Here is a 15,129-nt window from a genome sequence, read left to right as displayed (position 1 = left end):
GATTGAGGGAGGGAGGGGCGGCGGTGCTGCAGGGATGGGATGCCAAAAACAACACACTCAGCCCGGCTCCATCAGACTTCTTTTCCTGCCCTCCTTTTTTTAATCCACAGTCACATGCATCACATCTCATCCCATTCAAAGCGCAGAGACACTCCTCTGTCTCTCGGCACCTTTCGGGTACTACGCGCCAGGGAAGCAGCGCTCCTTGGGTCGGCGCTGCGCAGCGCAGGAAGGAAGGAGGCTTTGCAAGGCTTTGCTCCTGCTCCACTCCGCGAACCGGCTGGCAGCTTGAGCTCCGGAAAAGCGGCTCTGGGCAAACGCCCTGTCTGGGGACTGGCACTCTCGTGTCATTCTGGCGCATCATCCTCTTGAGCGAGGTCATCCGTTTCCTGGAAGAAAAAGGGGAGGGGGCGGAGTGGATAGGAAGAAGAGAGGGAAATTGGGTTATTTCCGCATGGAGGGTCTTTCAGGTGGCAGGCGGCCTGATTTGGCATACACGACACCCGCGAGACGCACAAGGAGAGGGCTGGTCCCACCCGCTTCTTGAGAGCCCAGATACAAAGATCAGAAGAAGGACATAATCCACAGAGAGGGTCTTCTGTGCCGACTCTGTCGAAATGGATGGGAATGCGCAGCGGCCAGCAATTCTGATGCGGCTCCTGTAAAACTTCCCACTGAATGATTACGCACTACTAGAGCATCAAGTCTAACAACCTTAGCGCAAAATTTCTCCTTTCCCTCCAACTGCCTTCTGCTTCCATCTCTTTTATTAGCGGTCAGCTACTCACAGAATTGTAGAGTTGGAAAGGCCCACGAGGGTATCAAAACCAGCCCCTGCAATGCAGAAATCTTTCGCCCAGTGTGGGACTCAAACCCATATTCCTGGCATTAAGAGTCTTATGCTCTACCAACTGAGCTAGCCTTGTGCTTGTCTGTCTGTCTGTTTTTATAGCATCTAGGACATATTAGAAGCTTTATAACTAATAAATGGTGGTGATCAATTTTGTATATATATATATATTCTCTTCTGCAGGTATGGCTTTATTCATTTTCGGATTAGCCATAGGATCACAGAACTAAAAGCACAGCATGCTGACATTTACAGTTTGCTTCCAGGCGGGAGCTGCAAAGAGTAGGGGCGAAACTAGGCTTTATTTCACCCAGGTCAAAGACACACACCCCCCACACACATGCATTTGCCTACACACACACACACACACACACACATGGGCTGGGAGCCTCAATGGCGCCCTTCTGGGGGTTTCACCTGGGGTGAAAAACCTGGCTGCCCCCTCCCTCCCCCATAGCTACAGCACAGCACAGGGGTTGCAAATGGACCACTGGCAGGAGTTATTTTTAATTTATGGGATTTTATCCAGAAAGGACAGATCCAGATTAAATTGGGGGAGGGGGGAAATGGCCTGGTATTTCAACACCAATTATGTTGTGCCGATGCTGCAAGCACTTGAATGCATGAGGAGCACCAGTCCTGCCATAAAGCACCCATCTGGAAGCATTCCTTAGAAAGAAGGAAATCGGCTTTTTGAGTTCCTGCTTCAAAAGTCTTCCCCACCCATGCCCGCCAACAGATACTGTTGCTCCCAGTCTGTGCTGGTTCAGTGTCCTGTTCTGGCAGGCAGCCTGTTATCTTGTCTGTGACAGGCACCCTGGTCACATGGTGTGGGATTATTGAAAGCAGTGTTTCTTTTTTAAAAAACAAAACATAACTGCCTGCCCATGAAAACCCCACACCCTCCTTCGAACCTGGCTTCCCTAATTATTTCATTTGAATTTTCAAATGGATTGAGCTTTCATGAGTTTGAATGTGTTACTTATATTGCACATATTTCTGGGAAACACTCACGCCCCCCCCACTGAGATCTTCATGTGTCTTTGGGGGGTGCCCCCCCGGTTGAGAAAGGCTGATGCGAAAAAATTGCTTCATTCATTCACTCATTCGCTCGGAGTCCTGACACATGAAGAGTTAAGAACAGCTGCTGGACGAGGTTAGCATGCTAGTGGTGGACACCCAGGCCTATGAGAAGCTAAACACATACTCACAGCATCTTTACTTTCCATGTTATGCTTTCATCCTCCTAATAATGTTCACTTGCCACCTGAAACATCTCAAGATAATTTGTCCAGACGGTCAGCCTATGGCACTCTGTTTCCAACAGTGACCAGCCAGATGTCTCTGGGAGCTCAACAACCAGGGCAGAAAGGCTATGACTTGTGGTTTGCACCGAGCACTTTGAATGGGTGTGGGTGTCAACGGCTGCCGTTTTGTGCACCTTTCCCAACTCTGAGATATCCATCTGGAGATGCGAGGACCACAGCTGTGTGCAGTATTCTAACGGTGGCCGCGCCATAGATTTGAAAAATGGCATTAAGACTTCTTGTTTCATTTTCAACCCCTTTCCCCAACAATAACATTGTTGTTGAGCAAGACCTCCAGGTCAGCTTTTAACAGAGCAACTAGCATGCATGCGATTGGATCCCGCCCAGAGAGAGCAACAATGCGGGGAGTGATCTAAGGCTGAAAGTGACCAGATTCCTGATTTCAGGCTTTTCTTGTCTTAACTGGGGATCCACACTATTTGTACCACCCCTGCCCCCGTGCTCAAATTATGGGGAGAAACAAATACAGTGGTACCTCTGGATACGAACAGGATCCGTTCCGGAGCCCCATTCGCATCCAGAAGCAAACGTAAGTAGCGACGGCACGTCTGCGCACATGTCACTTTTCGCCTCTTCTGCGCATACGCGTGACGTCATTTGGAGCATCTGCGCATGCGCAAGCGGCAAAACCCGGAAGTAACATGCTCTGTTACTTCTGGGTTGCTTCAGAGCACAACTTGAACGCGCTCAACCTGAAGCGCATTCAACCCAAGGTATGACTCGGGTTAAATCCACACACTCCTTTCTATCCCCTCCTCCATTATAGCCAAATTTTACACTTTAAAAAACGGCAGGGAAAGAGGTTGTGTGACAGAAGGGAGGAGCGTATGGTTCTCTGTGGCTCCTGACAATTTGAGCCTTGGCTGCCCCTCCTGCCGTCCCCCTTTGTGTCTCACTTCCAGCTCCAGCTCCTTCTCTCTCTCCTTCTCTCTCTCTAGCTCCAGCTCTTCTTCCCGGCGCCTCTGCCGTAGCTCCTCGGCATCCGTCCGTTCGTCCTCCTCGAAGAAATCCTTATCGAGGCGCTCAAGGCGTGGAAGCATCACCAGCACTTCCACCCGGTAGTCCCCCTCCTCCGCGCAAGGGTTGTCTAGCAAGACCAGGGCTCGTAGCATGGGCAGCACCAGCAGCTTCGACACTTCCTGGAGCTGCACAATCCCATTCCCCCTGCAGGAGAACAAAGAAGTTAGCAGGTGTGGGAACTTCCAGGTCCTCCTGTTGAAAATGTTCCCTCTGTGTGCCAGTTTGGCTCTCTGATGCCAGAGTTTTCCCTTAACAGCCAGTGCCATAGTTAAGTACCTTCTATGCACAAGGCCGTCTTCCTGTGCTGTACATAGGTAAAGGGACCCCTGTCCGTTAGGTCCAGTCGCAAACAACTTTGGGGTTGTGGCGCTCATCTCGCTTTATTGGCCGAGGGAGCTGGTGTACAGTTTCTGGGTCATGTGGCCAGCATGACTAAGCCGCTTCTGGTGAACCAGAGCAGCGCATGGAAATGCCGTTTACCTTCCCGCCGGAGCGGTACCTATTTATCTACCATATTTTTCGCTCTATAAGACGCACCAGACCACAAGACGCACCTAGTTTTTGGAGGAGGAAAACAAGAGAAAAAAAATCTGAATCTCAGAAGCCAGAACAGCGAGAGGGATCGCTGCGCAGTGAAAGCAGCAATCCCTCTTGCTGTTCTGGCTTCTGGGATAGCTGTGCAGCCTGCATTCGCTCCATAAGACGCACACACATTTCCCCTTACTTTTTAGGAGGGAAAAAGTGAGTCTTGTAGAGCAAAAAATACGGTACTTGCACTTGACATGCTTTCGAACTCCTAGGTGGGCAGGAGCAGGGAATGAGCAATGGGAGCTCACCCTGTCGTGGGGATTTGAACCACCAACCTTCTGATCAGCAAGCCCTAGGCTCTGTGCTTTAGACCACAGTGCCACCCGTGTCCCTTGTGCTATACATCCAGACTCTAGGAATGGCACCAGAGTGAGCCGAGAATGGCAGGAGCCTTTGAAGCATGGCTAGGCCACTATATGGCCACTGGGAACATATAACACTGCTCCTAAAATATCTATACTGGCTTCCACTACATCTCCAAGTGCAATTCAAAGTGTTTGTGTTGAAATTTAAAGCCCTAAATGGCCCCAGCCCCCTATACCTGAAGGAGCATCTCCACCCCCATCGTTCAGCCTGGACACTGAGGTCCAGCTCTGAGAGCCTTCTGGCAGTTCCCTCACTGCCATTGATATAGCATGGGGGGGCATAGGAGCCATGTCCCAGACACACAACCTGGGAGGCACGAGCCATGCGCCGACGCCCCTGAGAGACCCCCCCTTGCGCCCTGCCGACGGCGGGGGCTGGTGAGCACAGAGGTTGAAGATCACCTTCTGTGTGTCCTGCCTCTGTCTGACACGCCCAGCCACAGCTAACCCTTCCCAAACTTCTGTTTCCTCACAGCCAGCTGGCAGCTCTGGTGGAAAGAGGAGAACTGGGCCAAATAAGTGTGCCCATGTGCCGGGGCCACAGTGGGCTTCCTTCTGTGCCCTGCCCCTTCGAGGGCACACCCTGCGTACCTGACCTGGGCACTATTTAGATACTCCCCGTCCCTGCTCACTGCAAGAAGGGAGGTTACAGGAAACCAGGCAGAGGGCCTTCTCGGTAGTGGCACCCTCCCTGTGGAACACCCTCCCATCAGAGAAAAAGAACTACACAACTTTTAGAAGACGACTGAAGTTTTTTATGTTTCATGTCTTATCATGTTTTTACATGTGTTGGAAGCTGCCCAGAGTGGCAGGGGTATAAATATAAATATGATAATGATATTGCCCAGCCTAGGGGCTGAATTTGGCTCATGAGGCAATTTCCTCCACATTTGACATTATTTGTCCTTGTGCACTGATGCTGCCAGTGCACAGCTGAGAGCCTTAAAGTGCAGGCTTCTTGTCATTGTCAGTCAGCTGATTGGCAGTGGGAGCAAGGCAGGTAGTCAGCAGTCAGCTGATCCAGGGGTTTGCAAAAAGCACTGCTCAGCACTTTGAAGTGCTTCCAATCAGCTGATTAGCGCCGGTTCAAAGCACCACACAATGCTCTGCACAAGCCCTACTTCAAAGTCCTGAGGTTGTTGGGACTTCAAAGCACCAATCAGTGGCCCACCAGCCAGATCCAGTTTCCTACCTATGCTTTAAGGATGCGGATGCTGAAATTCCAAGTTCTCACTGCTCAGATAGACTGCTCGTGCTCAAGATAGCTAGCTACAGCTATCTACTTTCACAGATTTCTTTTTTTTCTCATTCCAACCACTCCTGCTCAGATTTGGTGGCCAAATATGGTTCAACATCTCAGTAACAACGCTGTACAGCAGGGGTGACCCTTCCCAGAAGCTGTTTGGCTCCAATTCCCATCAATCTCATTGGCACGGCCAATAGTCAGAGATGATGGCAGTTACAGTTCGATATCTGGTGGGCCACAGGTTAGGTAAAGGTAAAGGGACCCCTGACCATTAGGTCCAGTCATGGCCGACTCTGGGGTTGCGGCGCTCATCTCACTTTATTGGCCGAGGGAGCCGGCGTACAGCTTCCGGGTTATGGGGCCAGCAGGGCTAAGCCACTTCTGGCGAACCAGAGCAGCGCACGGAAACGCCATTTACCTTCCCGCTGGATTTGTACCTATTTATCTACTTGCACTTTGACATGCTTTCGAACTGCTAGTTTGGCAGGAGCAGGGACCGAGCAACGGGAGCTCACCCCGTTGTGGGGATTTGAACCAATCCAAGGATCTGTGGTTTAACCCACAGTGCCACCCGCGTCCCTTCAGGGCCACAGGTTAACCACCCCTGATTTACAACAAATACTTCAAGGAGCTAAGAACCAGTCTCAAACGTAGACTTGGCTCAGATACCACTCCCTGCCTCCTGTGCCAGTTCCCCCTAAGAGGCCCTGGTGGAAATTCTGTACTACGGGAAACAACTCACCGTAGGTTGAGATACTGGAGAGACTTCAAGCTTGCTGAAAAGCCATCCAGGGTTTCAATCTGATTGTCGCGCAGATGCAGAGTTGTGAGCTGCCCCAGGTCCTCCAGGCCCTCTATTACGGTAATGGCATTCTGGGCCTAGGGGGAAAGATGTTGCAATGTAAGAGAAAGACGTCATAGTAAAAGGTAAAGGACCCCTGGACAGTTAGGTCCAGTCAAAGGCGACTATGGGGTTGTGGCGCTCATCTCGCTTTCAGGCCGAGGGAGCTGGCGTTTGTCCACAGACAGCTTTCCGGGTTATATGACCAGCATGACTAAACCGCTTCTGGCACAACGGAACACTGTAATGGAAACCAGAGTGCATGGAAGCGCCGTTTACCTTCCTGCCGCAATGGTACCTATTCATCTACTTGCGCTGGTGTGCTTTTGAGCTGCTATGTTGGCAGGAGCTGGGACAGAGAAATGGGAGCTCACCCTGTCACGGGGATTCGAACTGCCGACCTTCTGATCGGCAAGCCCAAGAGGCTCAGTGGTTTCCAGACATAGGCAAACTTGGCCCTCCAGATGTTTTGAGACTACAATTCCCATCATCCCTGGCCACTGGTCCTTTTTGCTAGGGATGATGGGAGTTGTAGTCCCAAAACATCTGGAGGCCCGAGTTTGCCTGTGCCTGGTTTAGACTACAACATAACCCACGTCCTCAGACATAGTATTGATCCAGAGTACATCCATATACCCAGCAAGGTAAGCGGACCTTATAACTAGTAACCTGTTGAAATCCAATAGATATGAGGGCATATCTATACTTCAAAACTTTGTTGCAGCATGAAACACAGCATAGTCACGCATGACATTAACTGCATGCATACAATTAACAGGCCACATGAAGCCTGAGTAGCCCCTGAGAGTTGGTGACACTGAAAACACATGTGTTTGCTCAGGCATTTGGGGTTTGTAGTTAACGAAGCCGTCATCAGTAAAGTTCTCTTACCAGGTACAGAGTTTTGAGCTTGGGCAGGCAGAATCCAGCTGTGGACTTTAGGCCGTTTCCCCGCAATTCAATTGTCTGCAGATTTGACAGCTTTTCTGGGTCCAGTCCTGTTATTGTCTCGATCTCATTACCTGGGTGATAGAAGAATTAGACTGTGATGAAAGGGAGTCCTTCCCCCAGGGGATTACAGAGTATGAGTTTTGTCATCTAGGGATAGAGGGACTCTCTTGAGTGTTGCACACCTACTTTTCAGGTTGAGGCTGACCAGCCGCGGGTGCCCAATGCCATTGCTGTCCTTGATGTGATTGCTGGCAAAGCTGGCATGCTGCAGGTAGATCAGCTCATCCAGGCCGGCGCTAGTTAGCCGATTGCCATCCACCTTCAGCCACAGCAGATGCGTGAGTCCTGACAGTGGGGACAGGTCTTTGAGCAGGTTTTCGGACAGGTCTACATAACGTAAGTGGATGAAGCTTTGGATGAGGTTGATGTCTGTCAGTTCCCTACCAGAGGATGAAGGCAGAAAGCAATGTTATTTACCAGTGCTAGCTTTCCAGGGTGCTTGTCCCAAACTGCTCAATTTTTCCAGGAAGCTTGGACAAGGAAATTATCCTGTTTCTGGGCAGCTGCACCCATTGGAAGGGAGGAGAAATGGGGGGCAGGTTAGTCATGCCTGTGCACTCACTTTTCTTTGGCCTCTAATTTCACAAATGCATGAGCCAAGCCATTGCCGGTTTTACATAACATCGAAAGGCCTTCCTTCATGTGATCCTCCGTGAGAGGGTTTGAGACTTGGTGCTGCGGGGGAGGGAAAGCACAGCAAGAAGAAAAAATACATCAGATAAAATTAAAGTTGTCAAGCGGCAAAGGTTTCTGCTGAATCTTTAAATTTGCCTCTGAATCAGGAGATCAGGCAATGGCGACTTATCCCTCAGCCCCACTGATTTTACACACACTGTGCTTTCTCATCTGTGTTACACCTGGAACACACTACAGAAGGCAGGTTAGGGGGCCACACCAAAAGACTGGAATGGGGTCAGAGGTGATCAAAGACATTGATGCTCCCCCCAGTTTAGTGGCAAAAAAACCATATTTTCGCTCTATAAGACGCACCAGACCGCAAGATGCACCTAGTTTTGGGAGGAGAAAAACATATTCTGAATCTCAGAAGCCAGAATAGCAAGAGGGATCGCTGCGCAGTGAAAGCAGCATCCCTCTTGCTGTTCTGGCTTCTGGGATAGCTGTGCAGCCTGAATTCGCTCCATAAGACGCACACACATTTCCCCTTACATTTTAGGAGGGGAAAAGTGAGTCTAATAGAGCAAAAAATACGGCAAATGGCAGCTGCAATCTGAGTTGCAGTCTGGCAGTCTTAGATAAAATCAGGGTCCATGATCCTTTATCATGGGGCGCCCAGAAAGTATGAAACAATGCAGCTACGTTACATAAGAACATGAACCATTCCCAAAATATAATAACCAACGAGCCTCTTGCGTATATACTTTAAGTATGTATACAAACTCAATGAGAGGTGTGTGCTTGCTTTTGGTGAATAATCTCATTTATACAAGGCCTAATTTGAGGCAAACAGACTCCCATCTCCTCATCAGCATTTGCTCTTGCTCTCATTTTGAAAAGATATATATTCACATTCTGCAAATTAAAAAAAATGCTATTTTGATGCTATACTATGCTACACTATGCTGAAATGTTTCTTTGATTGTCCTTGAATCTTCCGGCCAAGGCAGCAGACAAGAAACCGACCCATCTTGGAGTATTTGCCTTTCTCCACCACGGAAGTCAACAGGGAAGAAATTTATTCTGCCAAATCTAGGGCTGGTGGAATGCTGTGCCATGGATGGGGGTAAATGTGCTGCTCTTGCCTGCCACTCAGATACCACCCAGGACTCCATCCTGTTCTGCTGGTGATACCTTATTTTAACACCCATGGACCAAGCGAGGCTTCCGTCAAATCCTATCACTCCTCAGCCATCAGAACTCATGTACAGGATTTCACCCTTCATCCACTGACATGAAAGAGCCTAACTTTGGTTGAATTGTGTCCTGCATTTCTGAGCATAAAAACAAAACAAAAAGCCACCAATCCGTTACCTCTTCCTCCTCCTCCTCTGGCGCTTCCTTCTCCTCCTCCCCTTCCCCCTCGTCTCCACCTTTCTCTTCAGCATCATCCTTCTGATCTTCGACCTCATCTTCATCATCTGGCTCCTCATCTGACATTTTCAAGGGCTGGTACAACGAAACAGACTAAATGTGGTTTTTCAGCCACTGGCTAGAGAGAGAGAGAGTCCCCTCATTCCCACGGAACACGAGCCTAGACTGTGGGCTACCGGTGAAAGAAATACCCATTCATCTCAACCCAGATCCATGCATCCCACCAGCATCTCATCCCATCCTTGGTAATGGTAGGAAGCACATTTTAGGAAAAGCAGGGGTTGTCAATGTTTTGGGGCCTGTGGTCCTATTTGCAAACCACTTGTGGGCACCACAGCCAAGCACACACTGCAACCAATTCTATCAGCTATGGCAGAAAGTGTGTTTCAAGTCTAATTTCAGCAGCATAGGTGAGGCCTTAGCAGGCACATGTTTATCCATGAGTCTGTTGCCGGCATCCATCTGTCTTAAGAGACAGTGGAGTGAGCCTCTGGGGGGGAAGTCAAGCTAAAGTGACCTCCTTGGGGCACAAGCCTGAGCAGTGGGGATGGAGGTCCTGGGCTGCCCCGACTTCAAGACCCCCTTCTCGACATCGCTGATGGGCTCCAAAAGAAAGCGGAGCAATACGTCTGCCACCAGCTTGGCTCCAGGAGTTGCCGGAAGGAGCCATACAAGGTGCCGTCCAACTGTCTTAGGGACTCCATATTTGTGTAGGGTTTACTCCTTAGCCTTTCCCCCTTTTCTCCTGAAGATGTACCACAAGGCAGTGGAGTTGTAGGACCAGAGTTTCCCTTCTCCTAGATGGGCTACCATCCCTGGTGGACGAGCCCCATCTGCCCCTCACTTTCCTCTGCAGTACATACAGAAACCACCTTCTTGACCTTTTAACCCATTCTTGGTCTCGTCCACTCAGTTCACCGGGTCCTGTCATCACATGCAGGGGACGTCCCCAACTCGCTGAGGGTTTGAGACCCATCAGCTACCCTCACCTCGTTTAGCTGACCCGTCAAAGCCATTCCCAGGGTGTGACCAATATTGCATGCTGACAGTGTCTAGCAGCCACAGATGAGAGCTGACTGCAGGGTGGGGAGCAAAGGTGGACAAACTACCCCAGAAGGAGTGCATCATGTCCCCCAGCAGAGGTACTAAAGGTAAAGGTAAAGGGACCCCTGACCATTAGGTCCAGTCATGACCAACTCTGGGGTTGCAGCGCTCATCTCACTTTATTGGCCGAGGGAGCCAGCGTACAGCTTCCAGGTCATGTGACCAGCATGACTAAGCCGCTTCTGGCAAACCAAAGCAGCGCACGGAAACGCCATTTACCTTCCTGCTGGAGTGGTACCTTTTTATCTACTTGCACTTTGACGTGCTTTCGAACTGCTGGGTGGGCAGGAGCAGGGGCCGAGCAACCGGAGCTCACCCCATCGTGGGGATTTGAACCGCCGACCTTCTGATTGGCAAGTCCTAGGCTCTGTGGTTTAACCCACAGCGCCACCCGCATCCCAGCAGAGGTACTACCCCACCCCTAATACCCCATACACCCCTGGGTACCACACAGGTAACCCCTGTTGTATTTCAATTGGTCCTTGATTTAGGTTCTGGCCCCCTGAGGTTTTTTTTACCCTTGCTGTCTAACTAATGCCATCTGGCATGAATCCCCTAAATGGCTTGGTCACAATGACAAGACACCTCAGATATGTATCTATCAGAGTAAGGTTGCCCAACAATTTTGGGGAAAACTAAATATATATATATGTGGCAATCTATATATCAGAGGGCAACAAGGATTACAAAAATGATGGAACCCGTATCCCCCCCCCCCGGTTCTGGAGCCAGGAGCAAAAGTCTAAAATGCAGGGCAAAAAGCAGCAACGACCAAGCACAACAATGCGATCCTGTCATGTTTTAAACAGCGCTAAGGCAAAGGGTTGGTGGGCTGAGGAGCTCAGCCACCTGCTCACCCTTTTTTTTTATTTATTAAATATTTTAATTAAATTTTCCATTTTAACAATCCAATCAAATCACATCAAGTACTCCAAATTATACAAATACCTATCATATAGTCCAAATATTCTGCCAAATTATAAATTTTTGTTGGGGCTTCCCATGCTTCAAGTTCAGTGGGGCTCTAATCATCTTATGTTTCTACTGCCTTGAGTTTCCAATAGTTCCTTCTTTAAATCTCCTTGTTGTTATCCTTCCGCCACCTGCTCCCCCTTAAAAGGGGGAGAAATTTCAAAGATGTGACTTGTCACAGTGCTGAGAGAAGCGGCGCCTGCTCAACTTCTCCCCCTCGCTATTGCCCTCCTGAGCAAATGACGACCCTCGGAGCCTGCGATCCCCAAACCAGCCAAGCCACAGACCCCTCAGCCCAAGGGAACTCTCCCCATCCATGCAAAGACCCTTCCCTGCTAACCCTCCTTCTCCCTTTGCGTGGGGAGGACCCAGGATGGGGAAGAAAGAAAGAAGAGCAACGACAGCTACCCACGCTCAAGCTCCGAGCTGCTGCCTCTGCGGGAGTTTTGGCCGAGGCGAGGCGGCGGCGGCAGGCGAGGTGTTTCCGTTGCCACGGGCCCGGGACGCCGTTGCCAGAAGCCTCCGCTCCCCGGGCAACCGCGACCTGTTTGACGCGTGGTGGTTGTCGCCCAGTGCGGATGGATCGGGGCTGGAACGAGGCAGGCGCGGGCGCTGATTGGCTGAGGGAGCGGCATGATTTGCATGAAGAGGCGCGGGGGAGGGAGGGGGAACCTCACCTCTTGTTGTTGTTTAGTCGTTAAGTCGTGTCCGACTCTTCATGACCCCCTGGACCAGAGCATGCCAGGCCCTCCTGTCTTCTACTGCCTCCCGCAGTCTGGTCAAACTCATGTTGTAGCTTCAAGATCACTATCCAACCATCTTGTCCTCTGTCGTCCCCTTCTCCTTGTGCCCTCCATCTTTCCCAGCATCAGGGTCTTTTCCAGGGAGTCTTCTCTTCTCATGAGGTGGCCAAAGTCTTGGAGCCTCAGCTTCAGGATCTGTCCTTCCAGTGAGCACTCAGGGCTGATTTCCTTCAGAATGGATCGGTTTGATCTTCTTGCAGTCCATGGGACTCTCAAGAGTCTCCTCCAGCACCAGAATTCAAAAGCATAAATTCTTTGGCGATCAGCCTTCTTGATGGTCCAGCTCTCACATCCATACATCACTACTGGGAAAACCATAGCTTTAACTATACGGACCTTTGTTGACAAGGTGATGTCTCTGCTTCTTAAGACGCTGTCTAGGTTTGTCATTGCTTTTCTCCCAAGAAGCAGGCGTCTTTTAATTTAATTTTAATTGGATTACTGTGATGTTAAAAGGTTTGCCTTGGATTTGTATCGAGATCATTCTATCATTTTTGAGATTGCTTCCCAGTACAGCTGTCGCCACTCTTTTGTTGACTATGAGGGTCACTCCATTTCTTTTACGGGATTCTTGCCCACAGTAGTAGATATGATGGTGATCCGAACTGAATTCGCTCATTCCCGTCCATTTTAGTTCACTGATGCCTAGGATGTCAATATTTATAACCTCACCTCTAGGCTGCGTTAAAGCAACAGGCGGTGGTGACTTAGGGACCTCTGAGTGATAATGGGTGGGTGGGTGTGTATGTGTGCAAATGTGCCCCCCAGATGCAAAGGAGATTAACAGCTGTTGCGTTTATTGTGCATACCTTTCCAGCTGCAGCAATATTGTCCCAATCTGAGTTTTCTGTGTTTCCTTTCATTCTCTTCCAACCTCAAGGGGAACTTTTTCCTCCCTGGCCCACGCACACACAACCACATGCATATTTACTGCAGGATAATCCTGCATTCATTTTATGAAGTGGGCATGAAACCTTAAGCTGCAATACATTTAAAAAGAAAACCAAAAACCTGCTAGAAGACTTTGCTGCTGAAAAATGAAAGGGCTTTTCCTCTTGCAAAGCTGTGTGCATTCCCTAAGATGACTCCTGCATCTTCTAGGAACCACACTTTGTAAGTGACCTGCTGCCAATAGGCTTCTTTTCCTCCCTGTTTCTTTCCCCACTTCCTGTACCTGTAAGGACAATTTTGTTTTGAATCGTAATACAGTATAGCAGTTTTGTGCAAGATCTCTTCTACACAAAACAGCTGTTTTAAAAACCAAAACAAGCCAGGGACCTGTATCCTTTCTTGTCAGCTGGTGGAAGCGAAATGGAAGCAGGAGGTGTGGCGATAAGAGGGAACCACAGAACATCACCAGAACCCACCCGCTCAAAGCTCTCCAGAGGCTCTACACAGGTGGAGAACAAACTATTTTATACTGGAATTTCTTCCCCTTTTCATTTTTTAAAAAATATTTTTTATTTGGTTTTACATATTTAAATTTATAATCACGCCACAACATATTGACAGTTAAAAAATTCATCCAAATCTCTGGACTTCTCACCATCCCCTCCATCGGTTCTGTCGTTAAACCTTTTCTACTGCATCTTTTTTCAATAATCCAAGTGTTTTAAAAAATAACTCCATTATGTCCAGAGTTCTCATTACATTACAAGTGTTATTGCAGTCCTGCTCATGTTTTCAACTGCTTGGATACGTACAGCTTGGATACAAACAGAGGCAGCAGAGAAATGGCGGAAGGAGGCAAGATGGTGGAATGTGGAGGTGAACGGAAATAAAAGGCAGGAAACAGTGAGGTGGCAAGAATGAGGATGGATGGCAGCAAGAATTGCAGGCTGCAGGTGAAAATGTACATTGGCTTGCAGTGTCCTCCCTCTTTCTCCACATCAATCAAGGATGCAGTTTTCACTCAATCAGCCTGTATGGAGATAATTAATGGAAGGCTCTGATTTGCTGGGATACGACCGGCCATTTTCCACCATGGACATCCATGGTCACAGCTGAAACACCTATAAGGTAGATACTTGATAAAAAAGGGGACATTGCCACAAATTTAACAACGCACGCAAAGTATTGAGATTTATCTAGCTCTTTCTCATGACATTCTCACAGCTACCGGGGTTTCTTAGACATCCATTTTTCTAGGTCACTGTTGCTAATTTTAGTAGCTCAGTTTGAAGATTGAAGGGATTAGCAAATATTTGAGTTTGGGGTGTACATGAGCAAAACAGAAGCTACCTTACGGTGGAGCTATTAGTTCTTACTGTATATATTTCTACTCATAGTTGTTCTTATCATCTATACTGTAATTGTTCATTCAAACCGGACTTGTTTTTACAAAGACTTCGGAGTGTGAAGAATTTTGGCATACTGTGTGCCTCCTTCAGACAGCATTGCCTCTTAAAATGCAATTTGGGTATTTACCCCTTAAGCTGGTAGAGTTAGAATATTGAGGGTGTCCCTTCCTTCCTTTTGCAGTCCCCCCCCTCACCAATTGCATTCAGAAGTTTTAAATTCTTTCCCCTCATTTGGGCGATTTCCCCAAGTTGCTCCACCTGCAAAGCTGAACTCACATACAGGATTTCACCCTTTGTCTCTTCCACTGACATGAGAGAGCCTAACTTTGGTTGAATTGTGTCCTGCATTTCTGAGCATAAAAACAAAACAAAAAAGCCACCAATCTGTTACCTCTTCCTCCTCCTCCTCTGGCGCTTCCTTCTCCTCCTCCCCTTCCACCTCGTCTCCACCTTTCTCTTCAGCATCATCCTTCTGATCTTCGACCTCATCTTCATCATCTGGCTCCTCATCTGACATTTTCAAGGGCTGGTACAACGAAACAGACTAAATGTGGTTTTTCAGCCACTGGCTAGAGAGAGAGTCCCCTCATTCTCATGGAACACGAGCCTAGACTGTGGGCTACCGGTGAAAGAAATACCCATTCATCTCAAC

General features: G+C 48.9%; 1 protein-coding gene and 1 long non-coding RNA gene across 5 annotated transcripts in view; one reads left to right on the top strand and one right to left on the bottom strand.

The window, feature by feature from the left end:
• The window catches only part of LOC309360446, a 359,212-nt gene extending 346,793 nt beyond the window's left edge, over window positions 1–12,419 (top strand). The window contains exon 3 of the long non-coding RNA XR_014164157.1: window positions 12,259–12,419. This is a non-coding gene — a long non-coding RNA (uncharacterized lncRNA). The remainder of the gene's footprint in view (window positions 1–12,258) is intronic.
• Window positions 78–15,009, bottom strand: LRRC23 (leucine rich repeat containing 23). 4 transcript variants are annotated; one of them, XM_081894642.1, is made up of 8 exons: window positions 11,787–11,939; window positions 9,239–9,373; window positions 7,812–7,924; window positions 7,376–7,629; window positions 7,130–7,260; window positions 6,140–6,276; window positions 3,075–3,342; window positions 78–389 (listed from the first exon to the last, which is right to left on the bottom strand). In XM_081894642.1, the coding sequence occupies exons 2-8, from the start codon at window positions 9,362–9,364 to the stop codon at window positions 348–350; spliced, it is 1,071 nt and encodes a 356-aa protein (XP_081750768.1). In that variant the 5' UTR covers window positions 9,365–9,373; window positions 11,787–11,939; the 3' UTR covers window positions 78–347. The 4 variants fall into 4 exon arrangements, with proteins under 4 accessions (XP_081750768.1, XP_081750769.1, XP_081750770.1 ...); XM_081894643.1 differs by having other exon boundaries at window positions 11,783–11,937; XM_081894644.1 differs by having other exon boundaries at window positions 11,715–11,908.
• Window positions 15,010–15,129: the final 120 nt, after the last annotated feature.

This window comes from Podarcis melisellensis (genome assembly GCF_964234715.1).
Source record: "Podarcis melisellensis genome assembly, chromosome: 17".
In the NCBI taxonomy this organism is placed as follows: Eukaryota; Metazoa; Chordata; class Lepidosauria; order Squamata; family Lacertidae; genus Podarcis; species Podarcis melisellensis.
This window is presented reverse-complemented; position numbering and strand designations above follow the sequence as displayed.

Bases quoted from the DNA above. Each gene is read 5' to 3' on its own strand.
- LRRC23 (XM_081894645.1), bottom strand. From the start codon at position 14,994: ATGTCAGATGAGGAGCCAGATGATGAAGATGAGGTCGAAGATCAGAAG. The intron at 7,261-7,375 runs GTAGGTGTGCAA...TCTATCACCCAG, and splicing joins GGTCAGCCTCAACCTGAAAA to GTAATGAGATCGAGACAATA. The intron at 390-3,074 runs GTGAGACACAAA...TTTTTCTTCCAG, and splicing joins AGAAGGAGCTGGAGCTGGAA to GAAACGGATGACCTCGCTCA.